This window comes from Mya arenaria, chromosome 3, assembly GCF_026914265.1.
Source record: "Mya arenaria isolate MELC-2E11 chromosome 3, ASM2691426v1".
Taxonomy (NCBI): Eukaryota; Metazoa; Mollusca; class Bivalvia; order Myida; family Myidae; genus Mya; species Mya arenaria.
Window position 1 is genome coordinate 67,020,786 of NC_069124.1, and position 14,326 is coordinate 67,035,111.

The window sequence follows — 14,326 nt, forward strand, 5'->3', positions numbered from 1 at the left end:
CAGATCGCAGATGTTCATATTTCCGTTCGAAAATTAATGTTTTATGGATTAAACCGTTACTAACGGTTTAAAAAAACCGCATTAAACATCAATTTTTGAACTTAAAAATAGAAATATGTGATCTTATTTTTTGTCAACAGTCTTATATAACTGGTTTCCATGCATTTTCGTAAAAAATGGCTCGTTCAAAGACCAAAAGTAAAACAGTTGACAAAACATTCAATCTGTGAGAGTGCAGCTTTATGCCGTTAATTCTATTTAATTATTGTATTTTATTATGTACGTACTTTGTAAGGACATTGTGAAAAGAACCGCATTCATCAGGGCGAAAAGAATTGGAATAAATAAGAAATTGTATATCTTTAAGAACTTTAGAACATACGAGGCTCCTTCGAAAAGGTTATGATATATATCCGAATTAACATACAAATCACACGTCGGTTAAATGTACTGGTAACCCAACACCATATGCCCGCCTGTTAAGGCACTGACACATTTAGCTACATCGAGCTGTTGAGACGTACGACGTGATGAGATGTTGAGACGTACAACGTGTTGAGATGTTGAGACGTACGGCGTATTGAGATGTTGAGACGTACGACGTGTTGAGATGTTGAGACGTACGACATGTTGAGATGTTGAGACGTACGACATGTTGAGACGTTGAGACGTTGAGACTTACGACATGTTGAGATGTTGAGACGTACGGCGTATTGAGATGTTGAGACGTACGGCGTGTTGAGATGTTGAGACGTACGGCGTGTTGAGATGTTGAGACGTACGGCGTGTTGAGATGTTGAGACGTACGACGTGTTGAGATGTTGAGACTTACGACATGTTGAGACTTACGGCATGTTGACATTTTGAGACTTACGACATGTTGAGACGTTGAGACGTACGGCGTGTTGAGATGTTGAGACTTACGACGTGTTGAGATGTTGAGACGTACGACATGTTGAGATGTTGAGACTTACGACATGTTGAGATGTTGAGACGTACGGCGTGTTGAGATGTTGAGACGTACGATATGTTGATATGTTGAGACTTACGACGTGTTGAGATGTTGAGACGTACGACGTGTTGAGATGTTGAGACGTACGACGTGTTGAGATGTTGAGACTTACGACATGTTGAGATGTTGAGACGTACGACGTGTTGAGATGTTGAGACTTACGACGTATTGAGATGTTGAGACGTACGATGTGTTGAGATGTTGAGACGTACGACATGTTGAGATGTTGAGACGTACGACGTGTTGAGAGGTTGAGACGTACGGCGTGTTGAGATGTTGAGACGTACGATATGTTGAGATGTTGAGACTTACGACATGTTGAGATGTTGAGACTTACGACGTGTTGAGATGTTGAGACGTACGACGTGTTGAGATGTTGAGACTTACGACATGTTGAGATGTTGAGACTTACGACGTGTTGAGATGTTGAGACGTACGACGTGTTGAGATGTTGAGACGTACGATATGTTGATATGTTGAGACTTACGACGTGTTGAGATGTTGAGACGTACGACGTGTTGAGATGTTGAGACTTACGACATGTTGAGATGTTGAGACGTACGACGTGTTGAGATGTTGAGACGTACGACGTGTTGAGATGTTGAGACTTACGACATGTTGAGAGGTTGACACGTACGGCGTGTTGAGGCTTCCGACATGTTGATATGTTGAGACTTACGACGTGTTGAGATGTTGAGACGTACGACATGTTGAGATGTTGAGACGTACGACATGTTGAGACGTTGAGACTTACGACATGTTGAGATATTGAGACGTACGACGTGTTGATATGTTGAGACTTACGACGTGTTGAGAGGTTGACACGTACGGCGTGTTGAGGCTTCCGACATGTTGATATGTTGAGGCTTCCGACATGTTGATATGTTGAGACGTACGACGTGTTGAGATGTTGAGACGTACGACGTGTTGATATGTTGAGACGTACGACGTGTTGAGATGTTGAGACTTACGACATGTTGAGAGGTTGACACGTACGGCGTGTTGAGGCTTCCGACATGTTGATACGTTGAGACTTACGACATGTTGAGACGTTGAGACGTACGACGTGTTGAGAGGTTGAGACGTACGACGTGTTGAGATGTTGAGACATACGACATGTTGATATGTTGAGACGTACGACGTGTTGAGATGTTGAGACGTACGACGTGTTGAGATGTTGAGACGTACGACGTGTTGATATGTTGGGACGTACGACGTGTTGAGGCTTCCGACATGTTGATATGTTGAGACTTACGACGTGTTGAGATGTTGAGACGTACGACATGTTGATATGTTGAGACGTACGGCGTGTTGAGGCTTCCGACATGTTGATATGTTGAGACTTACGACATGTTGATATGTTGAGACTTCCGACGTGTTGATATGTTGAGACTTACGACATGTTGATATGTTGAGACTTACGACATGTTGATATGTTGAGACTTCCGACGTGTTGATATGTTGAGACTTACGACATGTTGATATGTTGAGACTTACGACATGTTGATATGTTGAGACTTACGACGTGTTGAGATGTTGAGACGTACGACATGTTGATATGTTGAGACTTACGACATGTTGATATGTTGAGACTTACGACATGTTGATATGTTGAGACTTCCGACGTGTTGAGATGTTGAGACTTACGACCTGTTGATATGTTGAGACTTACGACGTGTTGAGATGTTGAGACTTACGACATGTTGATATGTTGAGACTTACGACATGTTGATATGTTGAGACTTACGACGTGTTGATATGTTGAGACGTACGACATGTTGATATGTTGAGACTTACGACATGTTGATATGTTGAGACTTCCGACGTGTTGATATGTTGAGACTTACGACATGTTGATATGTTGAGACTTCCGACGTGTTGATATGTTGAGACTTACGACATGTTGATATGTTGAGACTTACGACATGTTGATATGTTGAGACTTCCGACGTGTTGAGATGTTGAGACGTACGACATGTTGATATGTTGAGACGTACGACGTGTTGAGATGTTGAGACGTACGACGTGTTGAGATGTTGAGACGTACGACGTGTTGAGATGTTGAGACGTACGACGTGTTGAGATGTTGAGACGTACGACGTGTTGAGATGTTGGGACGTACGACGTGTTGAGATGTTGAGACTTACGGCGTGTTGAGGCTTCCGACATGTTGATTTGTTGAGACGTACGACGTGTTGAGATGTTGAGCCGTACGACGTGTTGAGATGTTGGGACGTACGACGTGTTGATATGTTGAGCCTTACGACATGTTGAGACGTACGACGTGTTGAGATGTTGAGACGTACGACGTGTTGATATGTTGAGACGTACGACATGTTGAGAGTTGAGACGAACGACATGTCGAGCCTTACGACATGTTGAGACTAACAACACATTGAGATGTTGAGACGACGACATGTTGAGACTGACAACTTACGATAAAGTTACAGTGATCTAGAAACGACGTTGAAGCACAATCTCATGTCTGTTGTTGTCCAGAAATGACACCACTATCTTATTTGGATTTTTTTTTTAATTTTCGTGTTACAGTAAATTTCCCTTTCTTCCTTTATTTATAAACTGCCTTCTGAAATACCATCTCCATAAGCAACATCTCATACCATGTATCGCCATCTCCCTCACAGCAACAATCTATAAAAACAGCCAGAGAGTTATTGTCATCCATTATTTACCTTTTGTCCATCATTAATACTTGGCAAGCCTCTAACTAAAGATATTCATTGACGTCATGAATGAAGCTTCATTTATATCAGTTTTGTAGTTTTTATTGAATAGACAATTCAATTTGATTGTTATTTTAATCACTTTATGGCTTATTTTATAACACATTCCAAAATATAATAAAGTATGGAACATCATTTAAAACAGAGCGTTTTGAAGAACTCTACTTACTACTAAAATATACATGCATGCATTTAATATTGTAAAATCTGGAACTGTCATCAGTTATCAATTTGTTCATTTTTTCAAAAACCTTTGTATATTAATGTTTGTAAAATAACTTCATATTGTAAACCACAGGTGGCAGTAACGTTGGCAGGACCCACCCTAATGCCACGTCCCCGCCACACAAAAAAATAATAAAAAGAAAAAAGAACAAAAAGTATGCGAAATCTCAATATATAATATTATTAGTCCATCCTTTGTACGATGGCCTTAACATGTCAACCTTTATAAGTAATAATAGTATATATTTGGATTTGTTTCCGTGGAATGTTTGGTTGATATTAGGTTTTTGTGATTAATGATCATGCTCATAAACATTCTAACCACGCTTCATAAAAACTGAGTAAATATGTGGTATCTAGAGGGTTAACCTCGTTTTGACTGAACATTATGAACTAATCACCCGTATCAAAACAGGTTATATTCGTTATGGATGCAAACGACCAAGTTTCATGAGAACTGACTTACTGACTAACTAATTGACTAAGTTTGACAAGGTTTTGCGAATATTAACATGGTGACCTACTTCTTTTTCTTTTAGATTTGATTCACAGTCTGACCAAGTTTCACTTGAAAAGAGTTTGACCCGACTTGTCCATCATAAATTTCAGTTCTACCTACAGATATTCTGCATAAACAGGTGTCATGAACATTGGATGAAATTGTAGCCGCTAGAAAGATAAAAAGCCTAATGTTGACGATGAGCTACACAGATGATCTCTAGTATGTTATTGGCAGTGCCATGGTCCTGAACACATGGCTATACATCTTTTAATACATATTTTTTACTGACTCAGCTTTATTGAAAAAATATGCAAAAACCTGCATGCAATACGGGACACATATGCATATGAAATAAACAATAAATGAAAAATGGAAAACGGCTAACTATGTTAACAACAGTGAAGTAACTTAATGCTAAAATGAAAATAAATCAATAAAAAATATATATCCTACATGGTTCAGTTTAAAACAAGTTATACACATGGTAAACATTTTAAGACCGATGTATTTTGGGATGCATACTTTTAATATTAGGAAAACAAACTTCAGCTTATTATAAATCTTTAACAGCAAATATATGTATAATAAACTTTTTATAATGAAAAAGGCATAACACAAGACATAGAAAATGTTTAGAAATGCATCATTAGCATCGTGTACAAGTATAACTTGAGTAGAAAATAGAAATAGTATAAACCAATTTAGTATCATTTAAATTAATCCTTTTTATTTTATAAGTAAACAATTAACAGTTGATATGTTATGAATGCTTCCAAATAATACATTATGAACACTTAATGCCTTCCTGCAATATACTGGCGTAACCAAGTAACAATTTTTTTAAATTGATATACCAGTTTCAGCACACGCATCTTCATTGACGCCAGAGATAGTTGAACTGAAACATAAATGATTATACACGATTGTTTCTATGAATAGTAATATGCATCTTAACTCCGATTCAGTATATTTTATAATCCACAGGATGAAGTCACAGGACGTGGATATACAGCGGACAGTCACAGTCAAGTAACGGTCCTCAAAACCGGCCTTGTTTCTCTTTCATGTACATTATAAGAATAAAATAAGTAGAAAGATGACTAGTTGTTAATGGCGATGTTCATATTCACTTGCAATATGTATAAACATTAAACAAACCAATGTAAAATTATGTCAAATCTTATCCCAAAACACGTTTTTGTAATAAATGCATCAAGCTGGCGTGTTCTCATTTTTGCAAACCGAGTCTTAGAACATTGGAGACTCGCGATGTTAACAAAACAGTTAACTCGACAAAACAATTACGTCTTGAGGAAACGTCTAGGAAAAAGGACTGCAATCATAAGGGCTTGGTTCATGCCTCGAACTTGGAAGTGTTACAGTTATATCTGGTGTGACTACTGACGCCTGGTTCTCGCGACGTCCCTTTTCATGGGATGCTCGCTTTGTAATCACTGATTGAAAACTTGTCTTGGGTCCGGCGGATTGATAATTAATATTTCAGATTGCGATATTATGGCCCGATTGGAGTGTGTAATATCGCTTTTACAGATTGATTTCAGGAGAAAATTGCCTAGCGTCCGCTCGGGGATTTTGAGAAGCCGTCAAAAAATCGCTTCCACATTTTGGGCGATTTTCCCTAGAAACGTTTCGGTCTGGTCTGGGACTCTCCGCAATGGAAACATTGCACAGATGGTTAAACTGCCGTCTGACGGCAATGGGTGGATATCTATTGAAATTAATTAAGCTGGAAAATAGATAGCTTGGATCAAATTTTGATTGCTCCGTTCGCCATAACGGTCTGCGATCGGAATGAAAACAAAATATGGATTCATGGTTCGGAAAATAATGACTATGGCCTTTTATTTGTCGATGTTAAATGGAGTTATGGCTCTAGAGAGAGGAGATTTACGATAAAGCAGAATAGAAACACGTCAAGTTTATTCTGCCATAATTGAAGCTTTCATGGTACAAAAAGTTCCAAGTGACGTTAAGTACTCTTCGAGGTCTCCGAGTACCTGTTTCGGGTTCTGCCAAATGGGGCATTATATTTTATAGCATTTGACGGAATTGTCCAAATATGTGCTCGAACGTGTCTTCATAGATTTAGAGCGCCCAAAATAGCACAGTTGTTGCCATGTTTTGTTTTCTTTTATTTGCATTCGTAAAATGATGTTTTAAAGTGGTGTTTTCTGAGACTGCATGGCCATAATTGTAATCCAACTATTACTAGAATTATACCGATACAAAATGATGTATTTTGACTTTGTTTTACAGTATGTTTCCATATCAAGTAAACAATAAATGCTAAAACTCATCTAGTCAAGTTGACAACTTTCGCTATTCTTTCGTATGTCATACAAGTATATGTACTTATCACATTCCGAATAGACTCCGTTGTCACATTCCGAGTAGCTCTCCGTGGTCACATTCCCAGTAGCTTCCGTTGTCACATCCCCGGTAGCCTCCGTGGTCACATTCCCAGTAGCCACCGTGGTCACATTCCCAGTAGCCACCGTGGTCACATTCCAAGTAGCCACCGTTGTCACATTTCCTGTAGCCACCGTGGTCATATTCCCAGTAACCTTCGTGGTCACATTCCCAGTACCCTTCGTGGTCATACTCCCAGAAGCCTCCGTGGACACAATTTCAGTAGTATCCGTGATCACATTCCCTGTAGCCTCCTTGGTCACATTCCCAGAAGACTCCGTGGTCACATTTCCAGTAGCCACCGTGATCACATTCCCTGTAGCCACCGTTGTCCCATTCCAAGTAGCCTCCGTGATCACATTCCCAGTACCCTTCGTGGTCACATTCCCTGTAGCCTCCGTGATCACATTCCCTGTAGCCACCGATGTCACATTCCCAGAAGTCTCCGTGGTCACATTCTCAAAAGCCACCGTGATCACATTCCCTGTAGCCTCCGTGATCACATTCCCAGTAGTCTGCGTGGTCAAATTCCCAATAGCCACCGTGATCACATTCCCTGTAGTCTCCGTGGTCACATTCTCAATAGCCACCGTGATCACATTCCCTGTAGCCACCGTGATCACATTCCCTGTAGCCACCGTTGTCACATTCCCAGTAGCCTCCGTGATCACATTCTCAAAGCCACCGTGATCACATTCCCTGTAGCCTCCGTGATCACATTCCCTGTAGCCTCCGTGATCACATTCCCTGTAGCCACCGATGTCACATTCCCAGTAGTCTCCGTGGTCACATTCTCAAAGCCACCGTGATCACATTCCCTGTAGCCTCCGTGATCACATTCCCTGTAGCCTCCGTGATCACATTCCCTGTAGCCACCGATGTCACATTCCCAGTAGTCTCCGTGGTCACATTCTCAAAAGCCACCGTGATCACATTCCCTGTAGCCTCCGTGATCACATTCCCAGTAGTCTGCGTGGTCAAATTCCCAATAGCCACCGTGATCACATTCCCTGTAGTCTCCGTGGTCACATTCTCAATAGCCACCGTGATCACATTCCCTGTAGCCACCGTGATCACATTCCCTGTAGCCACCGTTGTCACATTCCCAGTAGCCTCCGTGATCACATTCCCTGTAGCCACCGTGGTCATATTCCCAGTATCCACCGTGATCACATTCCCTGTAGCCTCCGTGGTCACATTCCCAGTAGCCTCCGTGGTCACATTCCCTGTAGCCTCCGTGGTCACATTCCCTGTAGCCTCCGTGGTCACATTCCCAGTATCCACCGTGTTCACATTCCCTGTAGCCACCGTTGTCACATTCCCAGTAGCCACCGTGATCATATTCCCTGTAGCCTCCGTGATCACATTCCCTGTAGCCACCGTTGTCACATTCCCAGTAGTCTCCGTGGTCACATTCTCAATAGCCACCGTGATCACATTCTCTGAAGCCTCCGTGATCACATTCCCAGTAGTCTCCGTGGTCACATTCTCAATAGCCACCGTGATCACATTCCCTGTAGCCACCGTTGCCACATTCCCAGTAGTCTCCGTGGTCACATTCTCAATAGCCACCGTGATCACATTCCCTGTAGCCACCGTTGTCACATTCCCAGTAGCCTCCGTGATCACATTCCCTGTAGCTACCGTGGTCACATTCCCAGTATCCACCGTGATCACATTCCCTGTAGCCTCCGTGGTCACAGTCACTTTCCCAGTATCCACCGTGATCACATTCCCTGTAGCCACCGTTGTCACATTCCCAGTAGCTTCCGTGATCACATTCCCTGTAGTCTCCGTGGTCACATTCCCAGTAGCCTCCGTGATTACATTCCCTGTAGCCTCCGTGGTCACATTCCCAGTATCTACCGTGATCACATTCCCTGTAGCCTCCATGGTCACATTCCCAGTTGCCTCCGCGATCACATTCCATGTAGCCTCCGTGGTCACATTCCCAGTAGCCTCCGTGATAACATTCCCTGTAGCCTCCGTGGTCACATTCCCAGTAGCCTCCTTGGTCACATTCCCAGTAGCTACCGTGGTCACATTTCCAGTAGCCTCCATGGTAATATTTCCAGAGGCCTCCGTGGTCACATTCCCTGTAGCCTCCTTGGTCACATTCCCAGTAGCCACCGTTGTCACATTCCCAGTAGCCACCGTGGTCACATTCCGAGTAGCCTCCGTGGTCACATTCCCAGTAGTCTCCGTGGTCACATTCCCAGTAGCCCCCGTTGTCACATTGCCTGTAGCCTCCGTGGTCACATTCCCAGTAGTCTCCGTGGTCACATTCTCAGAAGCCACCGTGATCACATTCCCTGTAGCCTCCGTGGTCACATTCCGAGTAGCTCTCCGTGGTCACATTCCCAGTAGCCCCCGTTGTCACATTCCCAGTTGCCTCCGTGGTAACATTCCAAGTAGCTCTCCGTGATCACATTCCCTGTAGCCACCGTGGTCACATTCCCAGTAGCCTCTGTGGTCACATTCCGAGTAGCCACCGTGGTCACATTCCCAGTAGCTCTCCGTGATCACATTCCCAGTTGCCTCTGTGGTCACATTCCCAGTAGCCTCTGTGGTAACATTCCCTGTAGCCACCGTGGTCACATTCCCAGTAGCTCTCCGTGATCACATTCCCAGTTGTCTCCGTGGTCACATTCCGAGTAGCTCTCCGTGATCACATTCCCAGTAGCCACCGTGGTCACATTCCCAGTAACCGCCGTGGTAACATTCCCAGTAGCCTCTGTGGTCACATTCCCAGTAGCCTCCGTGGTCACATTCCCAGTAGCCTCCATGGCAACATACCCTGTAGCTTCCGTCGTCACGTGTTTAGAAGCCTCCGTGATTACATTCCCAGGAGCTTCTGTGGTCACATTCCAAAAGGCGTCCGTGGTAACATCCCGAAAGGCGTCCGTGGTAACATTCCGAAAGGCGTCCGTCGCTAAGCTAAATAACAAGTTACAGATCAAGATGAAGATGGCGAGAGTTTGAATCTTGATGCGAACGGGAAATTGTATTAGTTATTTCGTTTGTATCTGTGTATTTCTTTTCATTTTTATATTCTTATTAATAATTAAATATTTAACCTAATGTATGCCTTATAATGTGTGTTATCGCATGTTATGAGTTGTTTCTGTTCAATATACTATCACGTAGCCTTTTTGTGTTGAACATTTATGCATTATATTGCTCATTTTCTATATTGGTCACAGTGGCTTGATGACAAAGGCTCATTAAAGTCACAATAAATAATTTCAACTAGCCAAAATTATATTTTATACATACTTGAACATGTATGTCATCAATATAATACATTGTCATTAACATAAAATGAGATTTGACAAAATTCAAAAATACCCTTTACTGTAAAATGAAACAGTATTGTATTATAGTGATGCTATGAATGTTCAAGTATGTATAAAAAATAATTTTGGCTAGTTTATTGTGACTTTAATGAGCCTTTGTCATCAAGCCACTCTGATATCGGTCAGAAAATGCATCACTATATGCATGTTTGTTATCAATTACATTTGAAAAATATAACCGCTTAATTGACAATATTCCAGCAAGTCACACGGGTAATTATTATTATGTATTTTTCGCCAAAAAGATTTATTTGAACAAAGTAGTTAATTTTCCTTCAAAATCTAAAGAGCATCAAAAAATTATGACGTCATTGACCGGAAACGTCACAATTTAAAAGAAAAAAAATCGTTAAAATATAGGGTTTATGTTGTATGTATTCTTCTTATAAACGGAAATAAACATATCAAGTAAATCGTTTGTTTTAAATTACATTGTAGCGCAGGAGGAATGACATTGGTTGTGTAATTCGGCTCATCACTAAGACTCGCTAACTATCATATATCTTAAAGTCGTTGAATAAAATTGTGTATGATATGATGACTCGGGACAGACCCTATATGATTATATTTGGATAAATCAAAATAGTACCCATTGTGTCTTTAAGAGACATTATGCATTGCAATACCCATCCATAGTTAATTTCAGGCTGTTTTCAATTTCAAAATGTTTGTTGCATATGTAAAAAAAAGAATAAGGATTTTTATTAGTATAACATGCAAATATCATTTGTTTTCATTCTTAGACGGTGGCATACACATTAGCATTCAAAATATAGAATACTGCTTCAAAAGGCACATGTCATAACATTTTCTCAAACTATTCTGTCGAAAGCAGAGACATTGACTTTGAAGTGTTTAACTACAGGAAGTACCAGCGTAAATCACTTCCCCTCATTTTTAGAGCACCATGTGACAAATTAAAGAAGCACGGATTGTTCCAGCTCTCGAGAACTACTGCATATCACTGTGTTCCCCTGACAACATGATGGAGCGATTCTCACGACGTGTAAAACTGATGGAGGACCGTTGCCGAATACTTGTAACTCTATCCGTTTTCCCCAAGGACAGTGCTTAAAGTGGCACTTCTGGCCCTGGTATGATTAAAAATGTTTTGTTTCAGATTAGTGGTCGTTTAATTCCATGTCACAGGTCAATGCCATTGCTCAGAGGTACTTTTTGTTTAGTGTCTTTGAACTATTGACGATATTGCATACGAGGTGATTATTTAAAGCCACAGCACCATCCTGTGCAAGTGGTTTCCAGTGTTATGACAGATTGAAGTAGAATAAAAAAACTCCAAAAAACATTGAAAAAAGACATATTGGGCTTGTTCGGATACCCTTTAAAATAAACTGGTCATAAAAACTTAATTTTAGGGAACGTTTGGCATCTAAAAGATGCAATGGTGATGGGTAGCCATCGCGGCGAGACGTCAGGCTGCAGTATCAGTAGTGGTCTTGACCCTGGAAACGCCGATTTCGAGCGTTCTGGTCAGTTTTCTACATATTGAAGTGTATTACATTCTTGAAAGGGTGAAAATGGCCTTGACATTTACCCATATTTTCTGCACAACAAATGCTCTTTTCGTATTTGCAAACGTTGAATATATAGGCAAGGGGCGGATGCAGTAATTTGCTTTAGAGAAGATTTAACTTGGGGACGGGGCGCATCATAGTTGGACATGCATTACCTCACCCACGGAATGGATATATCTAAATAAATACGTGGGTTAAATGTGTGCACGGAGGTTTAAAGGTCCACCCAAAAGACGTTTTAGTTATTCTTGCTCTGGAATGTTGAATGTTTTCCCCACTGATGATTTTGACATTAGAAATTATTTACTTGGACACCGTGGTTGATGATGATGGAGTGTCACAAGTTCCGGGGCGGGGGGGGGGGGGGTCATAGGCTACTAACTCCATTTATAAGATTGGGATTAATTTGCGCACATGGGTCTTGTCTTGTCTTGGTATAATTGAAAGGTGATATTTGTTTCAAAATATATATTTGTATAGATATCTGACAGTTACTTTAATAAATAAAAAAATACATTGCCGATTTCTTTCGTAAAAATCATGAGTTGCAAAACAAGCTACTGTATGTGCCTATGTAGCATCGCCAATATGTTACGGAGTACCACCGTCGACGGAACCCCCGGTTCTCAATGCATCATTTTTTTATATCGTAGACGATGAATACCACAGGTCAATGTGTAAATGTAAACGTCAACATTACCCGTATACAGCATGTCCAAAAGAGGCTGCGAACCACAAATCGGTATGCGTACTTGCAGTATATGTATGTTACTTATTGTGCGCCATGTTATCCAGGTATGTGTACATTGTTCAAGTTGTGACATATTCTATAGAACGAGCAAAGGGATTTATCCGAGTATCAGCGAGCCTTAAAGTTCAAGTTTAAAGTGAAATTTCTCTTACGACGTTTAATCTAAATTGCAACTGTTACGGGTACGTTTAGCTACGCATTTACGTACAGATACTAGTTCACTGCCTCTCCGTAATAGCACCAGCCTGAAATAGCATCGACAGTCACAATGATTCAATCAAGGTTAGCGACAAATATAGTCACTAGTTTTCAAGACCTTAGTTCAACAGACGACAATTAGATAACGTACATCGCCGTGACAGCCGAGTCGCTGGCCACGTGACCCGGTGTGCAGCTGACGCCCCCGGGGAAAAAGGGAGGCGCTATGGCCGCTGGTCCACCACCGGAAGTGATAATGTGATGACAGGGCGACACCTGCCCAGTCTGTTGTGGCCATATGAACTTGTGAGCTTGTTTTAGGTATAAACTATACTTGAGCAAATGCACAAAAAAGTATCTAGATTTACTAAAATAACCGGGTTCTCATCCTTTAATGAAAGCTTAAGTTGTGCAAGTGTGGTTTTTACATTGATATATAGTAGAGGGACAGGATAAGACAGTTCGTTTGTTTCTTCTTGAAAACAAACACAGCATATTACTTGAAAAAAGGTACTGCATAGGATTGTCTTAAATAAGACATGTAGAACGCTTTGACAACTGCTGTTTTGGGTTATAAAAGTTGTATTTCTTACTGGTTTTACATGATAAATATGTTTAGCATTTATCTCATCAAGCAAGCCAATCTGAGCAGAGTATTTCGTGCAGCCTCTTTTGGTTATTGACGTACTTAACTTAGTCGATTTATTAATTGGGCCGTCAAACTTGATCATCTGCTGAGGCGGTCGCTCCTTTGAAATAAAATTGTTCAGTTGTAAAACATGATCTAAAACCTGTATATATGGGGCAATATTTTCGAAAAATCAAAGTCATGCTTAAATTGCCAGTAATACAAGACGCTACTCCCTCTGAGAGCATGCTTGAGTCCAAGGTTCCCGAAGACAGCACTGAATGGATCAATGCTAACTAAGTTATACTGCGCGATAGCTGCAAGAGATTATTACTTTACGTAGAAACTTTAGACGGACAAATAAGATTGCCGCCGTAAATTGAAAGTCTATTTGTTTCTTTCAGAACATTTTTGGAAGTTACTACATCGCCATTATCTAAGGCCATTTATCTTCGTTGCTACACGGCCGTTTGTTGATTACCATAGCGATAAAAGGGACGAATCGAACTTCTGATATTTTGTTTTCTATTTTATTTTCTATAAATGACCGCATGCTGCTTTGAGTTCTTGTTTAATTTAAACCGTTAATGTATAAACAATTGTTAGATATGTATATCAGTCGCGGGCATCAGGAGAATGTGTCTGTTTTAGACGATCAAGGGGGTTTAACTCGACGATCGTTAAAGCCATTGAATAGTGGGCCATACTACTCGTGCACGAACATAGGTTCAGTCACTGGAAACACGTGCACGAAGAGTTATGTATCTTGAACGCACTTCTTAAGTTATGAGGAAGGTTATGAGTTGCACGACGGCAGTGACGGCAGTGCTACATGAACATTCATCCACTCTTTTCTGCCCGAAACCGGCAGACAAGCTCATGGCGTAAACGTCAAAGGTAAATTGGAGATTCTTTACACATAGTTGATGTTTTTTTTTTCTTGCC

The 14,326-nt window shown here is 41.1% G+C and overlaps 1 protein-coding gene across 1 annotated transcript; it reads right to left on the reverse strand.

The window, feature by feature from the left end:
* Window positions 1-6,801: 6,801 nt before the first annotated feature.
* Window positions 6,802-8,806, reverse strand: LOC128226216 (uncharacterized protein YuaO-like). The gene is made up of 2 exons (XM_052936108.1): window positions 7,704-8,806; window positions 6,802-7,660 (listed from the first exon to the last, which is right to left on the reverse strand). Exons 1-2 carry the CDS (start codon window positions 8,804-8,806, stop codon window positions 6,802-6,804), a joined length of 1,962 nt encoding a protein of 653 aa, XP_052792068.1.
* Window positions 8,807-14,326: the final 5,520 nt, after the last annotated feature.